The sequence below is a fragment of the Anabrus simplex genome, chromosome 12 (genome assembly GCF_040414725.1).
Source record: "Anabrus simplex isolate iqAnaSimp1 chromosome 12, ASM4041472v1, whole genome shotgun sequence".
In the NCBI taxonomy this organism is placed as follows: Eukaryota; Metazoa; Arthropoda; class Insecta; order Orthoptera; family Tettigoniidae; genus Anabrus; species Anabrus simplex.
The window spans coordinates 75199025-75211854 of record NC_090276.1 but is presented as its reverse complement, the minus strand read 5'-3'; the positions used below and the strand labels follow the sequence as shown (position 1 = coordinate 75211854).

Sequence of the window (12830 nt, the reverse complement as noted above, 5' to 3'; positions counted from 1 at the left end):
AATATTTACGAGAATGAACGGCTTGAATTCGACCCACACCCAAGATTTAGAACCAATAATTTGGGGAAAAAAGTGTGGGTGGTATTTGGGATTATACGGTTACTGCAATTGTGCTACAACAAGCACGTTTTGTGTAGAGCCATCAAGTGTACACTACTGGCATAAACAAAAGAGTTGCAGTGTGCCAGGAAGGCAGCGTTATTTCAGGGACTAAAAAGAATGGTTAAAATGGATTAAGAAACAACGGCTATTCAGTTTTGCATGAAATGCTATAGTTAAATGCCCTAGAAATCACAACAAAAAGCAATACAGGAATCTTACAGTCTAAAACAAGCAGAAGGTGGCTGTGAAGTTTCATGATTCTCTTCGAAGGAAAACCTGTGTGCCAGAGATTGCCAAAAGACCATAATGAAAAAGTGGAGAAATCCTATCCGTATGTTTAACTAAATTTGTATTACTTTCCCTTTTCCATTTTAAATTTTTTGAACGTAAAAATGCTACAGGGTGATTTACATTAACCAGGTGGTTTTCAAAACTACCTCATTTCCGTTTGATAGCGGATAGGAAAATGTGATTGCTTTCTAAATATGAAGAAACTCCAGTAGATTATGTGTAGGTGGGAAGTTACACAAGTAAATATAGTAGATAAGAGTGAGAGCAGGGAATCTAACTGCGAGGAAACAAAGGTGCTTAACTGTCATGGTTGTTCAGAGTTCCAGGGCCTGTGCCTATCTCTAACATACCATGAACTGATGTAGAGTATTTTGTGTGAGTTGACCTCCAGGGCTGATGCACCCCTAACCCATTTCCCAACTCTGTGGTATATACCCAACTGAAAATGAGTCATCAGCAACTTAGTGGTACCTGTTCTGCCTTTTCTTTAAAAAATTTGCCAAAGACATCTTTGAAATTTAATTGTAAAACATAGTTTTCAATGGTAAATACAGTTAGATGGACAAAGCATTATCGAGGCTGAGACGATCATAAATAACCTTTAACCCTTGCAAGAGTCTTTCAGCTGAGCAACTTGAAATGGAAGTACATAAATAAATCTGCAAGATGATGACAAAGACATTTAGTGTTACATGGTTATTTAATAGTGTTAATGACGGACTATGATTTCCTTCTTCTAAAAGAAAACCTTTTAAGATAGATTAATTCTTTTCCAAAAGATCTTCAATGCCTGATGGGTAAATCTGATGCACTTCATCCCTTGATTTGTGAATTTCATCCATCAATTTCTCAAAGTTCGGACAGAAATCCAAATTTTTCACAAACTTCTCTGTAAATACATATCCTAAACGCACTACGAAACTTCTCTGATTTGGGTCTGCAGATACCCCTTTACAAATGAATTTTAAAAAGTGCTGACATGGTTAGTTTTTGTCGCCCTACCAATGACGTCTATGTTTGTGATTACAATAGACATCGTGAGCTCTTACATTCAGCATGCAGGGAAGGAGAGGATCAGGGACAACAAGACCACACCTCTCAAACATTCTGTGAAGGATGTGGAGGGCCCACTTCTTGCACTTCCACCACGGCAAGTCAACCCTGTCCTCCTCGTCCACAGCATTGGTCTGCTCGGGAACAGGACGGTCAGCAACGGCCCTCACAATCTCCATCCACTGCGAGAACACTTCTCGTGAGATAAGATCCAATGGCAGGGAGTACTGGAACACGAAACACATGATGTCAGTTTCATTCTATAAGTAAACCCAACGCAAGAACATTGTTTCTCTTTGTTCTAACAACTAAACACAATGGTTCAATGATTTGTCGGTGGGGGGTGGTGGGGTTAGATGACTACTGAACCAGTCCCAGGCAAATTGGAACAAAATTACAACATACACGTTTTTTTACTACTACTATTACTACTCCTACTGCTGCAGTCTCTTCATAGGAGGATGGCAACCATTAGAGTAAATTTCCCAATTTTGCACTTTTCGTACCAGACTACAGTGGAATTTAAAGATTAGAATTCCATTATGTTCCGTATTGAACCGAGTTCACAGTTAAATTGAAAGATGTTATGTAATGGTTCAACCTATTCAATACATTAAAATTATAAAATCCTTTTATTAACAACCACCTACTGAATACAATACATTACTCATTGAATTATAAAATAATCATGAGGTGTCTTAAATAATGGAACATGTTTCGTTCGACATAGCGAACATCATCAGCCGTTAATTTACAAAGATTAGGTCAGGGCCCTGAGCTGAAATGATAAAAAATGTTAAAAGAGTGACAATGCCATAATAAAAAGTAAAATGATAACATTAGACTTGAAATTGTAACAATATGTACAGATTAACAGCAAGTATTTGTAGTGGAATACATTGAACGATGGTAGTCTGTAAAGTTAAAACAATCATGAGGTTGTTAAAGTAAAAAAATAGGTATAGTGGACCTTAAAATATATGTCAATGCGTGAAGCGTGGATTAATTATTGACGATGGAGTTCTTTAAATTGAGCAAAAACAAAAGTTGAAATAGAGTTTATTGAATAGTACTAGTCAAACTGAACCAGTTAAAAGGCGCATGGCGACGAAACTAAGATTGATATGACGTGAACTCCAGTAGTTAGGAATTCTGTAGGAGAGCCAAACACAATGCCAGAAGGAAACACAAGTTGAACTAGTCCGTATTTACACGCAGCAGTAAAATTAATCGTATACAACGTAGGAAAAAAAAAAAAAAAAATTTGAAAAAGGAGGCTTACCCTTGGGACTAGTGTGAGGTGTTCGCTAGCGTTTCAAGAGAGAATAATAAGTTCATTTTATCAAATATTTAGAAAGCCTTCTTGTCCCCCCATCACTATAAGAAACGATCCCTTACATCCGCAATCTCATAAACAGGCTGCATTTTTTAGCCTTGTCTATAGAGCATTAAAAATCCCGCTGACAACTGAAAATCGCAAAAAAGAACTAAACTATATTAAGGATTTGGCCAGAATTAACGGCTATAATCCCTTAATGATTAATAAAATCATTAACAAGATAAAATTAAAAACCGCAACAAAATTGATTCCGGACAAGCCTAAAAAAAAACGAAATATGCTCCCTTCACCTACACGAATCCAGGCCTATTTCAAGTTACTAACCCTCTAAAGAAATACGATATTAACGTCGCTTATAGAACCCGATATACGAACCGTAATATATTCTTCAATTCAAATATAGTTAACATTAATCACAATAAATTCTCGAACTCTGGTATCTATAGGCTTAAATGCACCCATTGTGGATTCTCCTATATCGGACAGACTGGACGTAGCTTTTTGACCAGATACCTTGAACACTACAACGCTTCGAAACATAAAAAGTATTCCGCCATGAGCACCCATATGGAAGAGACTGGCCACAGTTTTACTACTATTGAAAAAGACCTTCAAATCTTGAAATACGTCAATAAAAGTAAACTTATGACAGAGTTTGAGAACATTTACATATTCCTAGACCAGCATTTTAACGGGAATCAAAATTTAAATGATACCTCAGAAATTAAAAGTCCAATAATCGAGAAAATTCCAGAACTACTCTCTATTTTCAATATAAATAATAATAACTTTACGAGAATCTTTAATTATACAACTGTTAATAATACAACAACAACTACTCTACTGTCCTCTCATGCGACACCCCCTCCACGAAACCCGACCCGCCCAAGGAATCGGTCACCCCTCCTCCTCACATGACTCACTCCCCGCCTCTACGTATACATACATACAACACTAGAAGCAGCAATAAGGTTACTCGCCAGTTTGCTTCACGCAGCCAACGCTAGCGAACACCTCACACTAGTCCCAAGGGTAAGCCACCTTTTTCAATTTTTTTTTTTTTTAGTCCTACGTTGTATACGATTAATTTTACTGCTGCGTGTAAATACGGACTAGTTCAACTTGTTTCCTTCTGGCATTGTGTTTGGCTCTCCTACAGAATTCCTAACTACTGGAGTTCACGTCATATCAATCTTAGTTTCGTCGCCATGCGCCTTTTAACTGGTTCAGTTTGACTCGTACTATTCAATAAACTCTATTTCAACTTTTGTTTTTGCTCAATTTAAAGAACTCCATCGTCAATAATTAATCCACGCTTCACGCATTGACATATATTTTAAGGTCCACTATACCTATTTTTTTACTTTAACAACCTCATGATTGTTTTAACTTTACAGACTACCATCGTTCAATGTATTCCACTACAAATACTTGCTGTTAATCTGTACATATTGTTACAATTTCAAGTCTAATGTTATCATTTTACTTTTTATTACGGCATTGTCACTCTTTTAACATTTTTTATCATTTCAGCTCAGGGCCCTGACCTAATCTTTGTAAATTAACGGCTGATGATGTTCGCTATGTCGAACGAAACATGTTCCATTATTTAAGACACCTCATGATTATTTTATAATTCAATGAGAAATGTATTGTATTCAGTAGGTGGTTGTTAATAAAAGGATTTTATAATTTTAATATATTGTCCTCAATACGGTTCTATTATGAGATTAATTACATGTAACTATTCAATACATGTAGAATTAGAAATGTAATGTTACATTACTAGTTGATTATAAGCGGTACCGGTTTTGACCACTGTTCCGGGTCATCATCAGCCGATCACTTAAAATAAAATAAAAAATAGCAGCACAGGAAAATAATAGGTAATGTATAAATTTTCCACTACTTGTAGTTCATGAAGTATTATAACACTTTTGGCAGTAGCACTACGTGTTGAAAGTTCTTAAAATCCTGAAGAGGTCAAGGATCAATCATATAAATGAAGCCAGATGCGAGTTCTTTGACAGCAGTAAAACATACTGTATGTGCTAATCGCACTGTGTTTTTTAATGTTCATAAAACTCGATGAAAACTCAGATAGCTTTATGATCAAGTTTGTAAACGTTCCTAGGCGTGAAATCTTATAAAACAGTGTAATATACTTAACAATAGAAATATATAGTGAGGTTTATAAAATCTTGTATGTCAGATTCTTGATGTTTGGAGATGCAGAACAGTGGACATAAAAACAACTGTGAAAAGAAAAAAGTTAAAAGTGCAATATTGTTACACATTAATCCATGTATGAATACATAATGTTTCAGACATTTGACCTTAAGGATACCAACAGGCTGATGATGCCCTTAACAAGGGGCGAAACATGTACCTGAGAAGTGTATATAGTATTATGTAGATTTCATCCATGTAGCACGTGGCTTGTATTGAATAGGTGGTCATAATAGAATAAATTATTTTTGTGATAATTTGCTTAAGTCAGTTTCAATACGGATCAGTCATGAGAATTGTCCATTGCAAAACTGAATAAGACATAATCGGAAATTGTATTCTCTATAACTTTTGTTATGTAGTACTTTTCAATATGACCAGTAAGATAGGTAATTAAAAATAAAATTTTTGGCGACTTCCCCTAAACTACCATTTCAAACAGAGTGAATAAAATTATTTATAGCGTAGACTGTAGTTCCTTATTCCCCGACTTTACATAAAATTCTGTTCACCCATTTTCTCATACCTCGGCGCTGATATGGACTTGGCAAAAATAATCCAAATTCATTAATATCTCTATCATAGCCAGTACGGTAAAAATGTACACGACATAAACGATAGGACATTTAATAATATGTAACTTTAGTTATGTAGTATTTATCGCTAGGACCAATAATAACAAATATTTGAGAATTAAATTTTAGGCCTTCCCCTACCATTTCACTCAGCGTGAATAAAATTATGGCCTAGATTGATGACGGTGATGTTTGTTGCTTAAACAAGCCTAACAGAGGTCATCGGCCCCTAATGGTACGAAATGAGACTAAATGTAATGACAAATTAAAAGTACAAAATCCTCCACTGACCAGAATTCAAAACGTGAGGACAAAGATTAAATGGATGGATATGAATTTAGAAACTAACGTAAAACAATAGTATTCCTGACCAAGGGACAACTGCTTCTATAGCACAATCCTGAATCCATGACGGTTGTAGTCTAAAGGAGTCCAAACTCCAAGTCATCAGCCCTTCATAATGGTACTTACTGCTAGGAAAGTAGAACCATGGTATTTGTCATGTTGTGGTACTAATCAAAAGTAGCGTAGACTCCCTGTATTCCACACACTATGATACTACTCACAGGTAACAAAATTCACACATGTAATACAGACCTATGGTGTTTCACACACTGAGGCACCATTTACAGGCAACACAAACCTATGGTGTTCATCACATGTGTACTAACCACAGGGACTCGTACTATCCTGTGGTGTTCCTCATATAGCGGGTAATAATCATAGGCAAGCCAGAACCATGGTGTCGCTCCTAAAGTGGTAGTAATCACAAACTTATTTTGTACCTAACACAGTGTTACTATGCGCAAGTAAAAGCGACCCATGGTGTTCCCCGCATGGTGGTACTAATCACAAGTAGTTTCATGGTTCTAATCCAATCATCCCTTGGTCGCTTCTTACGACAGGCAGGGGATACCGTGGGTGCATTCTTCGTCTGCGCCCCCCACCCACAGGGGGTTGTTCGTTTGATCCGCGAGAGGTATTTTATTTTCCTCAAGTCTGCAGGCAAGCCGTTAGGACCCCCCTATCCGCCACCTGGGACGCGCCACGTGGGAGTATCACCTCTCCCCCTGCTACACCAGCGTAGTGGGTTCGCGGGGTTCCCAAGATTAATGATGATGTTTGTTTAAAGGGGCATAGCAGCTATATCTGCAACCCCTAATGTCACAAGGTGCAATGAAATGATAATTAAAACTTCAAACTTTATCCACTGACTAGATAGAATCTAAAAAGAATGATGAAAAATGACCATGATTCCATAACAATCAGTGGATGCGATTCACAATGCCTTATTTTCTGGGATGATGATTGTAATACAAAGGGGTCCAAAATACAGGTCACCGGCCCTGCATAATAGTACTGGTAAAGCAGAACCATGGTGGTAGTAATCGCAGGTAATGTAGACTCATGGTGCTCCTCACATAGCAGTACTACTCATAGGTAACACAGATCCATTCTGAACACAGTGGAACCAACCAATTCAAGCACAGTGCTCGGCACCTATTTCCGCTAGTCTGTGCAGCTGAGCACCCACTCCCCCGCCCTGGTGAGATGCACACGATGGTACTAATCACAGGCAACGCCCAGACCCGTGGTATTCCAATGGTACTAATCACAAGTAGTCTCACTGTTCTAAGACCACCATCCCTTGGTCAACTCTTTTAGTCGCGTCTTACAATAGACAGGGTGTTGGTGAGATTAGCCTCCATATACAAACTTGGGAGTCTTCATAGCAGTAAACAAAAGTGGGGTTTGCCAATACTGAATACAATTACCTGAACAGTTTTCACAAGTAAATCATTTCATACATACCTGTGTGAGCGCAAAATATATCTTGAGAATCTGTTTCTGCAACATAACAGACTGTTCTGACTGGTCTGGCAGGAGCCGAACGCACAGCTGATACATCATTGGGAAGAGCAGGTTCATAGCCTCGTTAAGAGGACCTCGCTCTTCTGGCTTCTTATACCTGATTCGTATGCAGAAGGAAATTGAACATGAATTAAAGGAGCACACCATCACTGTACATGTGATCATACAGTCAGGCTGGAAAATGAAACATACACGAGGCCAGATTAGGAAGTAACGGAAAACCTTTTGTTAACGCTATACTTTATCAGCAGGAAAAAATAAAATAAAAAAACAAATAGGTTTCACTTCTCTATTAAGGTACAAACCAAGTCTCTCAAGACACTTCTCCCATAATGACATCAAGTTCTAACAATATGCCTCATTCACAGAAATTTGTTTAGTGCTACTGCCAACTGTGCACAACTGATTTCACTTCATCTGAACCAAAGTGCTGTTCTAGGAATTTCTTGAGTGGTCCAAAGAGGTAACAATCCTTGTCCCCCCACAAAGCAGCTTGTGTTCAACCAAAAATTGAAAAGTATGTTCACTCGACCATTCACCATGCTGTCCACACCTTGCACTCTTGAATTACACCAGGTGTCAGGACCAGAGAAATGCTTCGAGAAATTTGGTTCATTATGTTGAAAAGTGGGTAAAAGCTGTAGTTACTTTCCTTTTTTTTCTCATTAAATATTTTGTCATTTTGCATTCTTCCCTATGCAACTGTGCAATTGGGGCAATGATTCTCTAATCCATCATCCCAGGCAATGTGCAGTCACAGTACAATACTCATTTTACACCATGTTTTATCTTTGATTGTGTACAAGCAATGGCAACCCTAACTGTGCACAATGCCAAAGTTATTTACGTTTACTCCCAGGATGGAAAATTTGATCTTTCATTATTTTCTTAGCAGTATTCAAGTCAGGATACACTACAAAGCAGATAACAGTGATGAGTAAACCTAGGATTTCAGGCAAAACCCTATTTTGTACCTTAAGAGGTAACTTAAAACGAAGTAGTATTTACACATTTCATGTATTTATAAGGTTAGAAATGGTGGCGCTATAGTGCCTAAAAATGCCCAAATTGATGTTAGAAACTATATTGGCATCCTATAATTCCTGTTTTTTATTAAAAAGGCTTTTAAATTGATTGCGAGAAACTAAACTATTTACAACTAGTATTCAGTTGTGAAAACGTTTTCAACCAAAATGATAAAATCAGGAATCTGCAAACCATACTCCCGGAAACTCTGTAAGAACCTCTCGCAGTACATCCGCGTAGTATGTGCCCTGAATGAAAACAAGAAAGTGTCAGCTTCCACGTAGTCTTTAATAGAAAGGTTACAGGAGTTTCCCCACTTCACACAGGATAGTAAAATTATATCGTAGCAAAGAGGTGAATAATATTTGTTTTATATTTTCCCCTGAAGAGTTATTATAAATTTAGCAAAATGCAATTCTAATTGATAAAGACCTATTGAAATACATAAAAATGAAGGGACCTAAAATATATTTTTAGAACCTATTTTTCATATTTAACAGTCTATTTTAGGCTAACAAAGTAGCAGGACATCCGTTAGTGCCACAGAAGACTCTCTGAAGGCTGGATGCAATACTTTCCTTCCAAAACAGAAGAAACAAGGTTCACGGTGATAAAAAGGATATGACATACTCAAAGTTTTTGACGAGCTGATACAAACAGAGCAGAGCCCCTGTCCAGCCAGCAGCATCTGGATTCTGCAAGTAGATGCTGATCTTGTCCACTATCTGAGTCCAGCGAGCTGGGAAGTCGTGCTTCACAATATTGCTCACGCACACCGCCAGTTGAACTCTGAAAAAAGATAGGATGATTTTAGTATCACGTAAGAACAACACATACAACCAGCAGTGGGAAGAAAGACTCTAGAAACACTAGCCACAGTATTAACTGCTAAATTAGTCTCCAAAACAGAGCTGCTAAGTTCTACATATATATTTACTCATGTATAGTGTGTGCCTTTATGACAAAACACTGGGTGTAGACAATATTAAGAAATCAAAACCAGAATAGGCAAAGCAAGAAGTCAGTTTCTGAAATCAAAATATATTGTGTACAACCGTGACTCCAATTCAAACCTCACTGGCATGTTGTGGAGCGTCGTGTACTTTACACTGGGCCTTGTCAATGAGCCTTTGAAATATGGATGTCAGACCAAGGAGGTACTCAGTTGTGAACTCCCTATTGTAGCTGTACCTTCTGAAATGACAAATGCAACCTGATTCAACTGTTCACAGAAGGTAAACATGGGCCGTGGTACTTCCGACATCCACAATACGGCTACCCCGATATGGGAAATGCAAAATAGGAAAAAAAATTACTGTACAATGGTTGCCAAACTTCAGTCAAGAAGAAGAATAAGGAGGAATATTGAGGTAGGACTTCAGATAGTCGACTCCATTATAAATTACACATGATATGAAGGATATTCAAAAAGTATGAAATAACTTATAAACATGATATGGGCTTTTGGGCTTATGCCGTGTCAAGAAAACTCTTTGTTTCACTGAGAACTTTACTCCACGTCTTCATAACAAAATATCAACTGTTCCTGAGGAAGTCTTCTACAATACTATAATAATGAGGGTTTGAATTTAAGATTAAGCTCCAATGAAAGTGTTCATCACACCTCGTGTGCATAAAGGACAGCAGATGGATCAGGGACAGAGGAGATGTGGAATGGTGTGAGATGGGGGGGAGGGAGGCATAACTGGTGTATACACATTATGACATGACATTAACACATAGCTTGGAATGAACCAACTGGTGATGACGAACGTACAAATTTGGAAAACACTGAAATGAAATAACAATATAGAAAGGACAGGGAAGAGAACTACCTAAGTATTACTTAACTGATAGCCAATGTCCCTGCTGAAATTGTTAGGATTTTTACACATTTCCACAGCTTCCCGTATAATCCTAGACCTATCATGGAACAAGACATCATGGCCTAACAATAGGGCGTGCTTAGCTATTGCCGACTTGTCTGACTGGTGGCTGAGACATATTTCTTTGGAGTTCCTTGTTGCGAATCCCAACGAACCGGTATGTTTGGCCAATGTATACCTTGCCGCAAGTACAGGAAATTTTATACACCCCACTATTAACAGATTTTGATTTATTGAGCTCCTACTGTATTTTCTTTCAATTACTGGTTAATAATAATAATAATAATAATAATAATAATAATAATAATAATAATAATCATCATGTGGCCTCAGCTACCACGTGCAGATTGAGTTTTAATTAATTTAGTGGGTAAACACCAAATGTGTCACCAGATATCTTTTACACGTAAATATCGTACGACATGGAGTGTCGAATGCACTTTTTTCCACCCTTCAAAAATCAGACTACCTCTGCCGAGTTTGAAACTGGTATCTTGGAATCCGGATGCTTGCACTCCAGCACAGATCCACAGAAGCAGATTCAAAATGAGAATTAATATATGATACTGGCAAATTTTTAGGTTATGATTTAGTCTATATCAATTTAAAATAAATATTATCTAAAACCATTCCATTTTTATCAGAATTAACTCAAATTCTTTCTTGAAAACACTAAATTAATGTACAAACGGTACAAAATATGAGGGTACAAATCAAAATGCTAATTTTATGACCTCAAAATGCTAAAAATCACCCACCTCTATTCATAAAGGATACCTAGTCTCAGAGACTGCCCACACTGAACCATGTTTTATTATTATTATTATTATTATTATTTCGTCACGCACCCTGTAGGTGGGGGCGGTAGAATAACACACATGGCATCCCCTGCCTGTCACAAGAGGCAACTAAAAGGGACCCCACGGGCTCTTAACTTTGGAGTGCTGGTTGGCGACCACTGGGCCCTCAGCTGAGTCCTGGCATTGCTTACACTTGTCCCAGGCTCCTCCTTTCATCCATCCTATCAACCTCCATTGGTCAACTCTTGTTCTTTTCCGACCCCAGGGTATCGGGGCCTCGGGAGTCTCACTTTTACGGCCTTCGTGGCCATTACCTTTCTTTGGCCGATATCTTAATTTTCCGAAGTGTCTGAGCCCTTCCAATATTTCGGAACGATTAGTGTTAGAGGATGGTCTGCCAGTTGTACTTCCTCTTAAAACAGTACCAATCACCACCACGACTGTTTCACCACACTTATGCAGGTTTTATAAAGGAGTACACAGAGAAAATGCAAGCAGCAAAAAAACCTACCTTACAAGGTCTGGAGCATGGACAACAGCATCCACAATAGCATCACGGATCATGGCCCGATCCTGTTCGTGGATGCTGAAGGGTAGAGGCTGTCCAGGTTCAACTTCTCGGTCTGCCCAGTGTTGAGTCACCAAGTTCTTCAAGTAGATAACACCTAGTAAAATATTACAATCCACTAAACAACATTCAAATAGCCAACTCTTTTGCATGAATTACAAAATAGACTAAAAGAGTGCATGGTAATGAACAAGTTCCTCACAGTTCCAGAGCTAGAATTACCCGACCGCGGACAGCCGTGAACACTCCTGTGTCATTATTCCATTTAAGATGATGCTTGTTGTTTAAAGGGATCTAACATCTAGGTCATCGGCCCCTAATGGTACGAAATGAGACAAAATGAAATGACTAATAATTTAAAAGTCCAAAATTATCCAATGACCAGAATTCAAAATGTGATGCAGAATGAATGGATGGATATGAATTTAAAACAATCAGTGGATCCGACCCGCAATGCCGCACATTCCCAGAAACTAGCATTAAACAATAGTATTACTGACCAAGGGACTGCTTCTAGAGCACAAACCTGAATCGATGATAGTTATAGTCTAAAGGGGTCCAAAATCCAGGTCATCAGCCCCTCATAATGGTACTTATCGCTAGGAACGTAAAACCATGGTATTTGTCATGATGCGGTACTACTCAAAAGTAGCGGACTCGCGGTATTCCACACATTATGGTACTACTCACAAGTAATGTAATGTGCACAAGGAACAGACCTATGGTGTTTCTTACATTGCGGCGCCATTTACAGGCAATGCAAACCTATGTTTCTCACATAAGTGTACTAAGCACAGGGACTCGTACTATCCCGTAGTGTTCCTTACATAGTGGGTACTAATCATAGGCAAGGCAGACCCATGGTGTCCCTCATACAGTGGTACTAATTACAGATACTGTAAAACTCATCCTGATTCACTCACTGTTGCTACTAATCACAAACCTACTGTGTACCTAAAATAGTGGTACTACGCGCAAGTAAAAACGACCCATGGTGTTCCCCGCGTGGTGGTACTAATTACAAGTAGTCTCATGGTTCTAATACTATCATCCCTTGGTCGCCCCTTTTATTCGCCTCTTACAACAGGC

General features: G+C 38.2%; 1 protein-coding gene across 1 annotated transcript in view; it reads right to left on the bottom strand.

Annotated features, from left to right (window-relative positions):
* The window catches only part of msk (importin-7 msk), a 198093-nt gene that overhangs the window by 167837 nt on the left and 17426 nt on the right, over positions 1–12830 (bottom strand). Inside the window, exons 3-6 of the mRNA XM_067156336.2 lie at positions 11685–11838; positions 9118–9276; positions 7402–7558; positions 1489–1673 (exon numbers count right to left, since the gene is read on the bottom strand). Coding sequence (XP_067012437.2) covers positions 1489–1673; positions 7402–7558; positions 9118–9276; positions 11685–11838 — 655 coding nt within the window. The remainder of the gene's footprint in view (positions 1–1488; positions 1674–7401; positions 7559–9117; positions 9277–11684; positions 11839–12830) is intronic.